The 14,680-nt window shown below is 31.5% G+C and overlaps 1 protein-coding gene across 1 annotated transcript; it reads left to right on the top strand.

Annotated features, from left to right (window-relative positions):
• The first annotated feature begins 5,240 nt into the window (after positions 1-5,240).
• Positions 5,241-13,853, top strand: LOC128997183 (uncharacterized). The gene is made up of 6 exons (XM_054422780.1): positions 5,241-5,291; positions 6,921-6,960; positions 9,580-9,902; positions 11,330-11,357; positions 12,132-12,513; positions 13,783-13,853. Exons 1-5 carry the CDS (start codon positions 5,241-5,243, stop codon positions 12,506-12,508), a joined length of 819 nt encoding a protein of 272 aa, XP_054278755.1. The 3' UTR covers positions 12,509-12,513; positions 13,783-13,853.
• The last annotated feature ends 827 nt before the right edge of the window (positions 13,854-14,680 follow it).

The following is a 14,680-nucleotide window of genomic DNA, read 5'->3' as shown; positions in this document are numbered from 1 at the left end:
GGTTGTACTTGAAGACAAATTTCAAGGTGCAAACCGAAAAGGTTATTTTATAGGACTCAGGATACTATGTAAACATACATTATATTTTAAAATATCCATGAGATCTCTGCTTTTGATACTTTTTTCCACAACCCTGAATCTGTCTTTACAATGTTTTTTTATTCTTACTGCGGTGAGGATAGGGACGCAAGCCCCTGGATTCCTAAATAGGTAGGTAAAACGAATTTGTGACAATTTTGAGGGAGGTTATACTAAAATTTAATGCCTCCCGAACACAGGCCTTCAATCTGAGCAATGACGGTTTATCCGGCGTCGGTTAAGTGAGGTCTACCATTATTAACAACTAGATATAGAAAGTAGAGTTAGGTATAGTTTATACTAGGTAACCTTTATGAGCAGCTATTAAAAAACGATTCGACACCTAAGAAGTGCTACACCATCTCACTGACACTACCTATTCCTTCTACCACCAGTACCAATTAATTTCAGGTACCAGTTCTGGTATCTTGTAGAGTTGGTCATCTCCTCCAAAGTAAGTGGTTCAAATCCCTGCATTCACCAAAAACCTCTACATATATGAAGTGCTAACATTTGGCTGTTTAAAACAATAAAATCATAGGACTAACATTGAAGGAGATATTTCTTTTCTCTTAAAACCACATCAATTATTCTTTTCCTTAAAAACAAGAGAAATTGCATTTCATAGCTGCACCTTACACATAAATTGGCAATTTCATTAAACCTTTACAGGTTGAGTATTATACAAGCCAGTATATTGGTCCATTAAAGACCCTTGCTGTTATTAAACGAATTAATTTCCGCCGCGTTATTGCTAATAACTATATCCATTACAGTATGAGATTCAATAGATTCTAACGGTCTATTATCAACTATTGAATATATATGCCTCTTTGATCTTGTTTACCATACAATTTAATGAATGAAAGAGACTTCGCAAGATGCATGATTTAATTTAAAGTATGAAGTAACTAGCTCAAATCTAACCTGAGGTGGAATATACTAATTTATGTCTAAACAATATATAAAAACCCTCGACGCAGCAAACCTGCTGGCTAAGATAATGTTAATTTGCTTGATCAGATTTACACTAAAAGCATTACATTTCTAGAAGATATTGAGTTAAATTCAGTTCCACTATTGATAATTCTTATCCGAGTCATCTTTGCTACAACTAGTTGGCAGCTACGGTTGTCCAAATTAAACCAAGGAGACATTTTAATATTCATATGTTTGGAAAAATCCAAAATTTGTGGATTTCCATGTTATCAAGTAAGTTCTGATTTTTTGATAAAAATAGAGTAATGCTTTAAAATAATCTGGTAATGTAGTTGAACATTACCAAAATATTAAAGTGATTTTTTTGCTAATAGTAAAAGTTAGTAGTTTCTGTGTCGGTGTTGTTTTAAAGATATTACGGTCATTTTCCAAAATGGTTAGTAAAAACAAAGTTTTCAAGTCATTTCAGGATTTTAAATTTTAAGTAGTCGAGATATATTATGTTATTTTTTGTCGAGTAATTTTTGGGCGATCCATCAATTAAGTACGGGATCAATTACCAGATCCCGAAAAGACATGAAAACCTCGTTTCCTTTGTGGTCTCATGGATAACAATTCCTAGACCGCCTCTTTAGGCAATAGCCAAATCTCTTATAGAACGCCATAATATTATTTGGGGCAAAATTACATTGAACTTTAGTGTTTATCGAATATGGCTCTCTTAATACTTTGTTGACTCTAGAAATATTTAGTTAATTAACTAAAGTGACTGAAAATGTTTATTCTAAAGGTAAAGCTAAGATACGAACTCTAATAGGACAAAGCCTTTAAAAAGGCTTCTAGCTTGTGAAGCTTCTTCTTCTAAGAATTAAGCTTACGATATTTTTGGTTAGGTGAACATAAGCGAATGAATTACAAATTTACGTCTAGTTTAATTAAAATTAACAGATAACGAACAGTATTTGAAAAGTACTTTTGAACGTGGACTTTGGTTTTATCATGGCTTTTAGAAAAATTTGCGTTATGATTTTTGACATTTATTACATCATATTCTTATTGAGGCTATTTTAAATCGACAATGATTTTTAGCCAAGCAATAAGTAATTTAATTAATTTTCTATTTTAGTTAAAATGTTTTTCCTGAATATTTGTATGAACTTTTGGTATTCCACCAATAGGATCGACTTTTAGAAAGTATTCTACCATAGATTCAAATTTATTCTGCAATAATTATAATCGTAAACAAATAAAAAGTGCTTAGTGCAAATGTATTGGCAACTCAAATTTACGTTTTTTTGAGCGTATTTTTTAAATATTAATAGTTCAGGATTTCAACCAGGAAATAAAAAAATAAATATATTTTCAATTATTTTAACACACGCCCTATGACACAACTAGGACAAAAAATTCAATCTTGACTAATTTCTTCTACTTTAGAAGGTAAGGAATAATGTAATCTATTTATTTTATATATTTATTAACGGATACAACACTTTTACAAAAAATAAAGAGTGTCTTTTTACAAATGACTGGTCAGTACATAAACAGTGAAGAAAACTGGAAACAACAAGATTTCAAGAACAAGACAAAACAAGACATCCTCAAGATAATGTTAAATAAATAACTAACAGAACAATGTAATAGTACAAGAGACTTTCAAAAACAAAACCAGTATTACAAGATAGAATAATAATGATAGCGAGACAGTAAATAATCATGCATCATGCTACAACTCGTAACCGATCCATTTACCACAGGCAAAGCAATGTTGGTGAAAAACATATCAATACTTGAATAAAATAACAATATGATAGACTCTGTAACAAGAAAAATAAACAACAGGATGAACTGTAGTATCAAAAATAAATCATTCAAAATAAGTCATTCTTTTAGTAGTACATTTACTATAATTACAGAGCGGATCTCGTGCCATTCATGTATTTCTGTAACTAATATTAATCATAATGTAATATAATTGGTTTTTGGCTTGTATTTGTTTGGTTAGAGTTAAATACAGGAGTATGAAAGAAGGACATTAAAGCTCCTGCTATTATCAGGATGTTTACTTGTGTACTGGTGAGTGTTGTATTCTGCGGTGTAAGAACTGCAGGAATCGGAATCAAGAGATATTCCTTTTTTCACACTCAGTACAGTGCCTTCAAATGAACCATTCATCAAATTAAGTTTTTTTTAATTATTATTAATTCAGTTAGGTGATCCATTTGCAACTAAAATATGAAAATTTTCCGAAACTAGACCCAGTTCAAGCAGAAAATTAAGGTTTTACAGACAAAACGTACATAGTTTGTTTTCAGTATTTCAATTATTATATTTTTACATAAATTTTTTTATCTTTTTACATTTTGTTTGCATTTTTTTCGTTAATATGTAAAACATCCTTTTGCTCTCTTAAAAAAAAACTCCTTCGTGAAATGCAATGTTAAAAGCATAAATGCACAATCACACAGCATTTCCCTTGTTATGATTAAAACGAAAGGTAGCCTAATACATTTTACACGAAATTACCTAAACCAACGAAATTATTAATTTATGGCAATTTGAATTGATTTTCATAATTTTACAAACAAAAACGAGGCGTGTAGCAATAAATTATACAAAATTGATCTCAAACTTCAGTTCAAAACTCAAATTGTAATTTTCCTTCATGTAACATTCATGAGACAAATTGATGGTAATTCAGGAATCGCTTCTGAATGAAATACCTTTACATCTGAGTGAATAGCGTCGAATATTTCATTTTACTATAATTTGATAATACGACTTTTGAATAGTAATATGCTTAGTAAATTGATGGATTTGTTTTATTCGTAATATTTGTGCTCTGATAGATTGTGTACCAAACAAGAGAAAACTGCGAGAAAAACAAAAAAAACAACAAGAGTAAAATCTGATGTTGAATCATAGAAAATCCACACTATGAACACACCTAACGATGACGTAGTGTACGAACACTACGAGTATATCAATGTCGTGACATAGTTTTTAAACGGGTTTTAATTTGTAAAATGGAATGTGTGCATACCTTTATCCGTAGCATAAACAAATAGATTTGACTATCTGTAGTCACAATAGTTTTATTGTTGTGACAGAGAACAGCTGATTAATATTTAACCTTAAACTTAATCTATTTTTAAACGCATGTAGTATTAACGGCTGCTGCAGTATGAGGAAATATAAAACTACTAGCTGGCCCGACAGACGTCGTCCTGTCCTTTGTCAAATGCTCGTTCATTTTTAAGATTAGCTCGTTCACATTGTTGGTAATCCTTGTAACTTTAATGCTATTGAACATCATAGAACCATTCTTTTTGTCTATGATAGAACAGAACCAACTTGTTTAATTGAAACAGCTGTTAAGATTCAATAATTCCATTTCTCATAAGGTTAACACGGGAAACTCCAGAGCCACTGGGGCGGAGCCCGAAAGGATTTTTGAAATGAGAATATGCCTATATGTTAATCGGGAATGTGAGCTATCATCATGCCAAATTTCAGCCCAATCCGACCAGTATTTTTCGCGTTCACTTGTCACAAACATGCATCCATACATCCAAACTTTCTCATTTATAATATTAGTAGGATAGCATAGTTTGTTGTAGAATATTTGCATGAAGTTTTTACTGGAATGGTAACATTTTTACTATTCATATCTGACGTTTACACACACTTGTCAATAAAGTATTGTCAAAGAAGGATTCTTATTTACATTTTAATAATATAAACTATTGCAATATTAGAGTAAACAAAGTACAGCTTGTAAAAATGGATTACATCAAATCTACTAACCTAGTGAATATATATTTTTTTAATAAAATAATTGCTTTTAATTAATTGATTGTACTAATTAATTAATTGTTTGATCCACTTTTTGGTATTCATATTGTAATTTTTCTGTTGAAAGTTTGTATGGTAAATTTGAAATTATAATTACTAAAAAGTAATAGCAAGTTCAATGTTTTGAATTTCCTAGTTTGTTTGAATATTGTTATGTTTATTAGATTCTATGTCAACCAAAAATGTGTTACTTTTTCATTATCATTGATGAGTCTTAAATCCACTGAAAGAAAATATTCGTTATTTTTTACATTGGTAAGAATAAGCGACAGTGAAACTTCGTAAAATATGCAAGGTTCACCTCCAAACAGCTGTTGAACAACTGTTAATAATTATCTCGTAACCAACCTATCAGTCTAGCTCCAAACATGGTCCAATGTAACATATCAATATGTGTTTCTATAATCTTTCTTTTTGTGGTAAGTAAATTAGTAATAGCAATAAATTGTGGCTAAATGCCTCTATCTAACGTTGTTAAATAGTGTATATTTTACTTTCTATGACAGTAGAAACAGTTTCGATAAAGTAACTGAAGCACATAATATGAAAGCTATTTAAAGTAAAAGAAACATCATAATATCAATGATCTTTTCAGTGAATAAGGTCAAATTCTAAAATAAAAATAAACTACTCCTAATGCTAAAAACACTTTTTTTTCGGTTCCAATGGTGTTCCAGAAGAAGTCAAGGGTTAACCAATTATGCCGTTAAAAATAATAAAATAGTAAAGAATTATCTTGCATGTTTAGAGAAATGCTAAATAAAAAAAGTTTTATCAAGCAGATTAGAACAATTTTGAGACAAAGATCGGACATTCCTTTCAGCTTACCAAGGTTTAAAATAAAATCCAATACGTTTTGAAAGTTCTATGTTTTACTAATAGTCCAGTCAATGAATGATCCAAAAGTAGGTGTAGACTGCGTGAGCAGGTAACTAAGCGATTCCTTCAGAAACTTGTTCAGGGGGCTTAGGGTGTTAACATACCAAAAGTCCTGACTCCTAGGTGGTGAGCCAGGGGGTGGAGGGGGGAAAAAGGGGGGGAAAAGGTACGCATTTTGGGTTTTTTGATTATATATCGAAAACTATCAACTTTTTGTATACTATAGTAAATTATAAAATTGAAGAAGATTAAATTTTCTACAAGAAAAGTATATAATGTGTTTATTTTGGTTCAACAGATTACGAGTTATAACTTATTTAATTGATATCTTATTAAAATACTCCTTCCATAAGAAATACATGTAAATTAGTATGCGAAATGGGGCGAATCCTATCCGCCCAAAGGAAATATAACTGATATTCTGGAAATCTTGACAAAATTTCCAGTAATTTGACACTTTAATCATGAAATTTTGTCAAAAATTAAAGCCAGGGTGAGCGTTTAAAAATGGGATGATTTAAGGTTTTTTTTATATTTCCATTAAAAAAACGCCAAAACTCGACATTTTGTTACCTCGCCCTCGCCTTAATTTTGGATCAATTTTAATGATTAAAGTGTCAAATTACTGGAAATTTTGTCAAGATTTCCAGAATATCATTTATATTTCCTTTGGGCGGATAGGATTCGCCCCATTTCGCATACTAATTTACATGTATTTCTTATGGAAGGAGTATTTTAATAAGATATCAATTAAATAAGTTATAACTCGTAATCTGTTGAACCAAAATAAACACATTATATACTTTTCTTGTAGAAAATTTAATCTTCTTCAATTTTATAATTTACTATAGTATACAAAAAGTTGATAGTTTTCGAGATATAATCAAAAAACCCAAAATGCGTACCTTTTCCCCCCTTTTTCCCCCCTCCACCCCCTGGCTCACCACCTAGGAGTCAGGACTTTTGGTATGTTAACACCCTAAGCCCCCTGAACAAGTTTCTGAAGGAATCGCTTAGTTACCTGCTCACGCACTCTACACCTCATTCCTTGACTGGACTATAAACAATAAATCCATGTCACTTTAACATATTCAGTGAAAACGGAGGCTTTGATATTTAGCACAAGTTAATTTTTAAAAGTGTGTTTAAATTTGGTTACTTATTTGTAGGTTTTAACAAAAGTTTCTTTCGTCGAAGGCGCTTCTCCAGGTAGGTTTCAGTTTTATATTTTATTACTATAGATCCGAGCTTTGCTCGAAATGATCATGAGTATGATTGTTTCCTTACACATAAAAAAGGTTATATATAATTAAAATCTATTGGCATTATGTTGTATTCATTACAGGCACATTCTTGAGCTGTCTCAATGAATGTTTTTGCACTTTGTGTTTGCATGGTTTTCCTTCCCTTAAAATACTTAGAATTCGAAAAATTACTGAGGAAAATAAATTACTCATTCTCATGAAGCAGTGCTTTTTGGGGAATTTCTTCTTGTACAATTTCGAGTTGGGTTTTCATCAAAATTAGTCGGTTATCTTTTGTATAGAATATTTCATATCTGAAAACACAATTCTTGTATGTGGCCTATGTACAGATGAATACCGATATTTTGATTAGATTTGATTAGACCAGCTCACTTGCTCCATTTGAGACGATTTATAGCATTATAAGAACGAATTCACTTATCTATACATTGTGTTCAGCCTAATGTATGTTGCTTTTAGGTATGTATTTCAATTTTTTAATTTCCTAACATTTTTCAATATGGCCACCAACTTTAATTTGTCTTATGGAAGACCCTGTAGCCTATTTTATGATTTTTTTTTTAGAAAATAATAATTACTTGCAGTGTACATTCTGCATCATGTAGCTCCTAAAAGAGGAAGTTTATGGCGAAAATGCCAAGAGTAAATAGGAATTAAAATTGCATCTGCATTCTTAAAAGTCATACAATACACAGTTTTTCTATATTCAAATTTACTATTTACTGCCATTTTTGAGACAGTTAAATTAATATTTGTTTTTTATTTCATGGTATATAAAGAATTTAGATGCAACTTTGAGACTTATTTACTCTTTGCATTTTCGCCCAAAACTTACTTGTTTAGGAGCTCCATGATATGATGTAGAATGTACAACGAATCCATTTTTTACTAGATACTTTTATTTACATGTTCATAGCAAAGTATAAAATAATAAAAGCCAGATCTTACCAAAAAGAAATCTACCAACAAACAAAATCCACAACTTATTTATCCCCGATAAGAAAAACATAGTAATCATTGATTAAAATCATTATAAATCGTCTCTAAAACCATTATACATACAATAATGCTTTAGTGTACTGAATTATAATTTTTTTTCCACTTTTATCTATATTTTATCATATTATTCAAGACGGATCATTATATTTTCATGAGATAATTGCCATGTATTCAAACATTGGAAAATCTTCTACAAAATTATACTGGTGTATCTGGGCACATTGACGATATGAGCTGAGTCGATATTTTGGCAAATTAATAGTGGTTTACGGAAACTAGATTGTATTTGTATCAATTGGTATGTTGAAATGTGTTAATGATTTGAAAAGTCATCAAGCTGGAAAATTGGAATTTACTGCAGACTTTTTAGAGAAGTTAATCCGATAATTATTCAGCTAAGTAAAAAAATAATATGAATTTACAAATCAGAACTCGAACTCAAAAAGAGAGCATTTGAATGTTGTTAGACTAACAAAAAGGGCCAAGGACGTTTACTAACATTAATCAGCAACAAAAACCATTTAATTAATCTCCAACCAAATATTCTCAAAGTCCACCGAGCAGCAGTCTAAAAAACAGTCTACGTACTGTAACTTATCCAGATAGAAAAATATTCTCTTCTCCGATACTACAAAAAAGTTCTAATTTTAATGCGCTTGGATTGTGACATTCAATTCGGCGTATACTTCCATTCACCAACACATTGTCTCGATCAAGCTGAAACAAGAATTTCAAGAGCGTAGATTATAGATTGGCTGGGTAGCCAAATGGTAATAGTGCTTGCCTAACAATCAAAATGTCACTGGTTCAATCCTGAGAAAAGTCAATGGCTTTTTGATGTTTTGATAGCTTTTTGGGAGCTGCTCCTGATCACTGGGCTTTAAAAAAATGGTCCTGGTTAATGAACAGCTGATCATGGCGAGTAACAAAGCTACACAGATCTCTCACCATTCTACAACCATCCTTCAGTCATGTTTGGGTTAAAATCCTTAAACTCACCTAGGTGGCCTCCCCACCTCAATAATTGATAACTGAAAATGTTTTTTGTTTTAATTTTCATTTACATTAGTTAAATACTAGATTTTCGTATCAATAAAATAATTCAGTTGTAATAAATGGCATTAGGCTTGACAACAAAAAATATACTTTACGATTATGTAGCTTGCAATTTTTTTATAATTTTGCAAACCTTAATGACCAACCTTACGGCCCATGTCAAATTTTAAAAGGTTAAATTCGTGTTTTAGCAAAGGATTGTACTTTTGAAGTAAAACATATATGCCCCAAGTATGGAGGAAATCATCAATACGGTTTCTGAGAAAGAATTGCTTCTCACTCATAAGATTATCTATACGATTCATACTCTCATTTTAAAATAGAAAAGAGTGTATATAGTATTCTCTCGTTTCACTTGTTTTGAATAAAGCCTTAATATATAAAACAAAGTAGTTTTAGCTATAGTCAAATGGTGCATTACATAAAAATGTTTGAAAACCCCTAGCCTAAAATATACCTATATAAAACAGAACATGTATTTTTGTTTTATCATATTTTATGCTTCTAGTCTTGAGCGCAAATATCCCCCTGCCTCCTTTTCTAAACAAGAATGAAGCAAAAAAGAAATTGAATTGCCCACCAACAACACCTTTGAAAGTCAATGCAAATCTTGAACTTGAATGCTATTACCAAGGAACATCCTTAAAGGGATTGTTGTTCTGGTACAACACTCATGTGTTAAATATGGAACTGGTCAAATGTGATTCGGATGTTAAGCAATATATAAAGGTGGAGAAGAGGAACGAGCTCAAGGTGCAGATGAACAAGTGCATTGTATATAAGCGATATGAAACCCGTTCCCCTGAAACTAAAAGTTGCAGCTTGACTCTGGTATGTTTATTATTTAATATGTATAGTATTTGTATATGTAACTATACTAATTTGTAAAAAATAACGGTTGATTGAAATGAAATCAGGGTTGTTTTAATGGCTGGATTGCCGAGTGGTTAGAGTGTAACCTAGGAATCAAACGATCCCCAAATCTATCTTGAGAAGAGTTAGCTTTGGTTGTTCAAAACTGAACCCTGCTGTCTTTGATAGTTAATGGCCCTTTGTAAAAGTTCCCTGTCTAATGAAACAGATGGTCTTAGTCAGATATAAAGTTACACTCAATTACATACAGTCTTCCTTTACTAATGTTTTAGTTAAGATCCTAGCTGGGGGTCCCCATTTCAATCAATAATTGGTAATTAAATGTGCATATTTTAGTATTAACTGAAAATGTATGAATAAATCAAATAAGAATATTGATTTATTTCTAATTGTAACCAACCAGAATGATAAAAAAATTATATTTTAATGGCTGAATTTATTTCAAAACTTAATCATCACAAAGTAAAGAGATTATCGGATTTTGTGAATAGCTTATGATATTATTTTTGACTATGTATACAAAGTAAAATTTTAGATGAACAATTAATAAAAGTCAAGAAAGTTCTTTCAATTGTAAATAAACTGCCAAAGGGTTAGAACTGATACCTGCCGAAAGTTACCTTGTTATCAGTAATTGTTAATGGCTTTCAAATATTACTATAATCACAGCCATAGGCTGTTATTCCTTAATCAAATATAGACTGAATGAAGGCTAAATAAAAATTTATTGAGGTTTCCATACCTGAAAAAATAACAAATGTACTTTTTTATTATTTAGACACGAGAAGGGATCTATTGACAGTTCAGAACAAAGTAAATGATATGATGATAAAATGTTAATAATAAAACCACAGCCTCTTATTTAGAGATAAGAGGCTGTGATTTTTAATGTAGGTAGAGATTATTATTTATGTCTCTTGTCTCTTTATGACTATCTATTGTTTTTTATCTATTGTTTACACTTGACGAAGTCTATTGTAATTATAGTGGAATTACTGAATGACCAATAAATCTATTCTAAACTCTAACGCATTGTACTTCAGTAGTTATTTCAGTCTATCTATCACAGGAGGGTCTCAAACCTGTTAAACATGTTAAAGCGAAATACTCAACTTATGTTTACTCGGAATACCATGGTTTTGTTTACTTTAAATGTGTAAACATTCGTTTTCTTCAAAATTTTGTACTTCTAACGTTGGTAGTGGCCAATGGTTTACCTATTTAAATGACCTAAAATCATGTAAGAGACATTAATAAGCAAACTAAAACTTAACTTTAAAATGTGTTCAGCTAATCCCTAAAATGATAAAGATACAAGGGAGAATTTTCAAACTATAGTGTAAGTAAAGTTTTGTTAGCTTATTTTCATTTATTGTAATTTGTAGGGTCAACCTAGCTCTGGCAAGTCCCCAGGTATGTTGTGTTTTGTATTTTTCTAATCTCTTAGTTTGACTAGAACAATAGTATAGATAAATCTTTCTTAAACCCTAATCATATTGAACGTCGCTTTACCACCATTGGTGGTGTGGAATGTCGGTGGTCGCTCAGAAAAGACCTTTTTGAAATGAATTAATAAAATTCTATAAAACTCTAAAATTAATTAAAGACTATCCACATATAGCAGATCTAGGGAACCTTATAATTGTTCTCCATAGCGTTCTTAAGCTGCTTGCCATTATATTCCAATTTTGGTTCAGATATGAACCAAAATGATCTCTCCTGCATCTTGACCCCGTTGCAAGGCACGGGTATAGTGGCTAGTTGATTATAATTATATACTTGAAGTTAGCTGTAACTTTATTATGATGAAAATAAGTACTACGTTATGTTATTCTAATTTGAGTTAAACGTGACTATTTTCACATTGACGCCTTCTTTCACTGATTTAGGCATCATATGTCAGCATAAATGTTTAGCAAGGATGAATGATTAAATACGATTCCAACCAGTTATGTAATTCCTTCACAGCATGTTCTTTGGAGCCTTCTCATCGTGGTTAATTACAATATTTAAAAAATTACGTCTTAAAGACAATACGTCTAAAATGTACTACTGATACAACGTAAAAAAATCACACTCAGGGGAAAATACACAACAGAATAGATTAATAATTATTTAAAATAATATAAGCTATTATTAAATATTACGGTTTGGAAACATTAATTAATAATGTTATGATTGTTCTAGTCACAAGCGTCACTGTCCGTAATGCACTGCGAACGACGAATGAAGCAATTAAAGAAATCATTCCCGAAATAGATGGGACAAATTATAAAGTGCTAACATACTCGAGAATAAAGTACAAAGAGTTGAATGCCATCTACAATATTGTTGATTTAAGCTACTACCTTCATTGCTATGAATCCATCGGCTATGGGCTTTTGTATTATCAAAACGAGTTCGTTTTGTTGATGACCTTGGATACATGTGGTGACAGCGTATGGAATTATGTGATGCCGAAAAAGGAGGACGGTAGACACGAGATCACTGTGCGCAGGAAAGATGGGTGTAACATCTATAACGTATACTTCGAAGGCCTAAAAGCCGATCGTATATGCAGTTAGCTTTGGTAGGTACCTTAGTCATAGAATGTAATAGTCATAGAATGTGACACTTTAATGCCACATTAGCATTGGTTTAATCTTTCAGTAATATGCCATATGGTACGGTTTCATGGGTACACATTGTCATAAAAACTTGCATTAATGCAAACCAAAATGTTGCATGGCGGTAACAATATTATTTTCCAAAATCTTCAACAACTAGGTAAATAGTATGATGCATTTGAAATGGTTTGGATATTATTTGAACATACAAAATTTCAACATTTACAACAATTAGTTGTAATGTTAATTATGCATTTGTTTTAATTGGAATTTTTCACAGTAGTTTACGCAACGATTGCGTAAAGATAGTATTAACGAAACTAGTACAAAATTTAAAGTACGACCCTTGGCGAGTGTCTTTAACACTTCAACGAGTGTCGTTAACACTATTTATGTGAGTTGCGTACACTACTTTTCCTAAGACAGTGTTTTAATTACTAAAAATCACTACTCATAACTTCTAAGAGAGGTTATGTTTTCGTATATAACCTCTCACTGCCGCTGATAGTGATGCAACGAAACATTGTATCAAACACTAATTGCACCAATCAACAATTAAATTGGCCTGAACAGCTGAGTTGAAGGTCGAATCACAAAAATTGTACTGCTTCTCTCTCAAACCTTGAACCTCATTGGTCCGTTACCCGTGTTGTTATGAGTAAAACTATGCTGTTATGAAAGTAAACAGTGCTGTTATGTGAAACTTTTCAATTTTAAGTACTGAACTGAAACAGCTACTTTAAAAAACGGGCGTATGTAAAAGAAATTAATACTATATATGAATGTTTAATTGTTACCTCGTACAAAACTGTAGCAATTTGTTTCCAAAATATACATAACAATTATACGGGAATAACAAAGAGCATTGTTTAAACTAAATTTAATTAATTTTACCAAACATTTTTTAATAAGCAAAGGCCTAGCTAAATATAATAATAGTCCTTTCTAAGGTACATGTCGGCCTTAGTCAGTTACAAAACTACAAGATCGCGCCACTCATCCTACACTCATCTCTATTCGCACTTGGCATAAAATACCGACCTTCCTATGGTCAACATTTTAGATAGCAGTATTAACGTTTATTTACGCCTTTACATTTACAAATTGTTAATTTAAAATAAACAATCTCCGTACTAAAATCCCTTATCCTTTTTGTATCATAAGGATATAATAAAAAGCCCCAATTTAAAGCTTTTTGAATAGCCTAATTTAATGTGATTGTTTTTTTTCAGAAACAGCTTTCATTCAGGAATGGATGACGATTTGAAACCATCTTGTTAATAAACATGATTTTATCACATGAGTACTGTATAGTTTTATACCCATTCACATAATTGCCTTTGCTATTTTATTGTATAGTTTTTAAGTAGCCTATGTAAAACGTTTGTGTCACACTATGCATTTCCCCAGTTTGTGTGGCATCACTAACATCATAGTCTATACTGTTTTAATAGTTATTTTCCTACAGTCACCTGACAAAGTGGGCTTCCTTGCACTGATTATAGTACAGAAAGCTGCTAATTGCTGCATTCACTTACTTTGCCGCACACTTTTTACTTGGTCGCACACCAGTATTCCAACCAAACAACACAAAACAGCGTGTTTTTTACGCGTAGTTTTGTTCTGTTGATTTGTCTGTATAGTCAATGGATATGCATCTTGCTGAGTCTGCTTGGTTACTAGCTAGCTAACTGAGCTGTTACCGATGCTACTGGTCTTATATCCGTTATTGTTCATTGTTGACACTACCTATCAGTAGACTTAGAGAGTCATATGTGTATACATACAATGCTGTGTGCTGTGTGTATGCAATAGACTGTAATGTTAGCGACAAGAAGTTAACTTACGAAGAAACGTTAAAATAACGTGACATAAAGGCATAAGGTGACTCAAACATCCTAACTACTCAATAAGTACAGGCTACAACAAAATATGTCTTATATAATTTAAGTTTTAGAAACGGGAATGGGGAAATATATACTATGTAGAGGGTGTTTCTAAAGTCTCTCTCAAAACTCAGTGGGCATGTTCCTAAGGTCAAAACAAACAAAAAATATCACATAAACATATGCCCTATCTCGCTTCGTTTTCCACCCGTCAGTTTAATGTATTTTTTACATAACTTCCCAT

This window comes from Macrosteles quadrilineatus, unplaced genomic scaffold, assembly GCF_028750875.1.
Source record: "Macrosteles quadrilineatus isolate MER2022 unplaced genomic scaffold, UCM_ALF_1.0 Scaffold_6__1_contigs__length_79288215, whole genome shotgun sequence".
NCBI classification, from domain to species: Eukaryota; Metazoa; Arthropoda; class Insecta; order Hemiptera; family Cicadellidae; genus Macrosteles; species Macrosteles quadrilineatus.
This window is presented reverse-complemented; position numbering and strand designations above follow the sequence as displayed.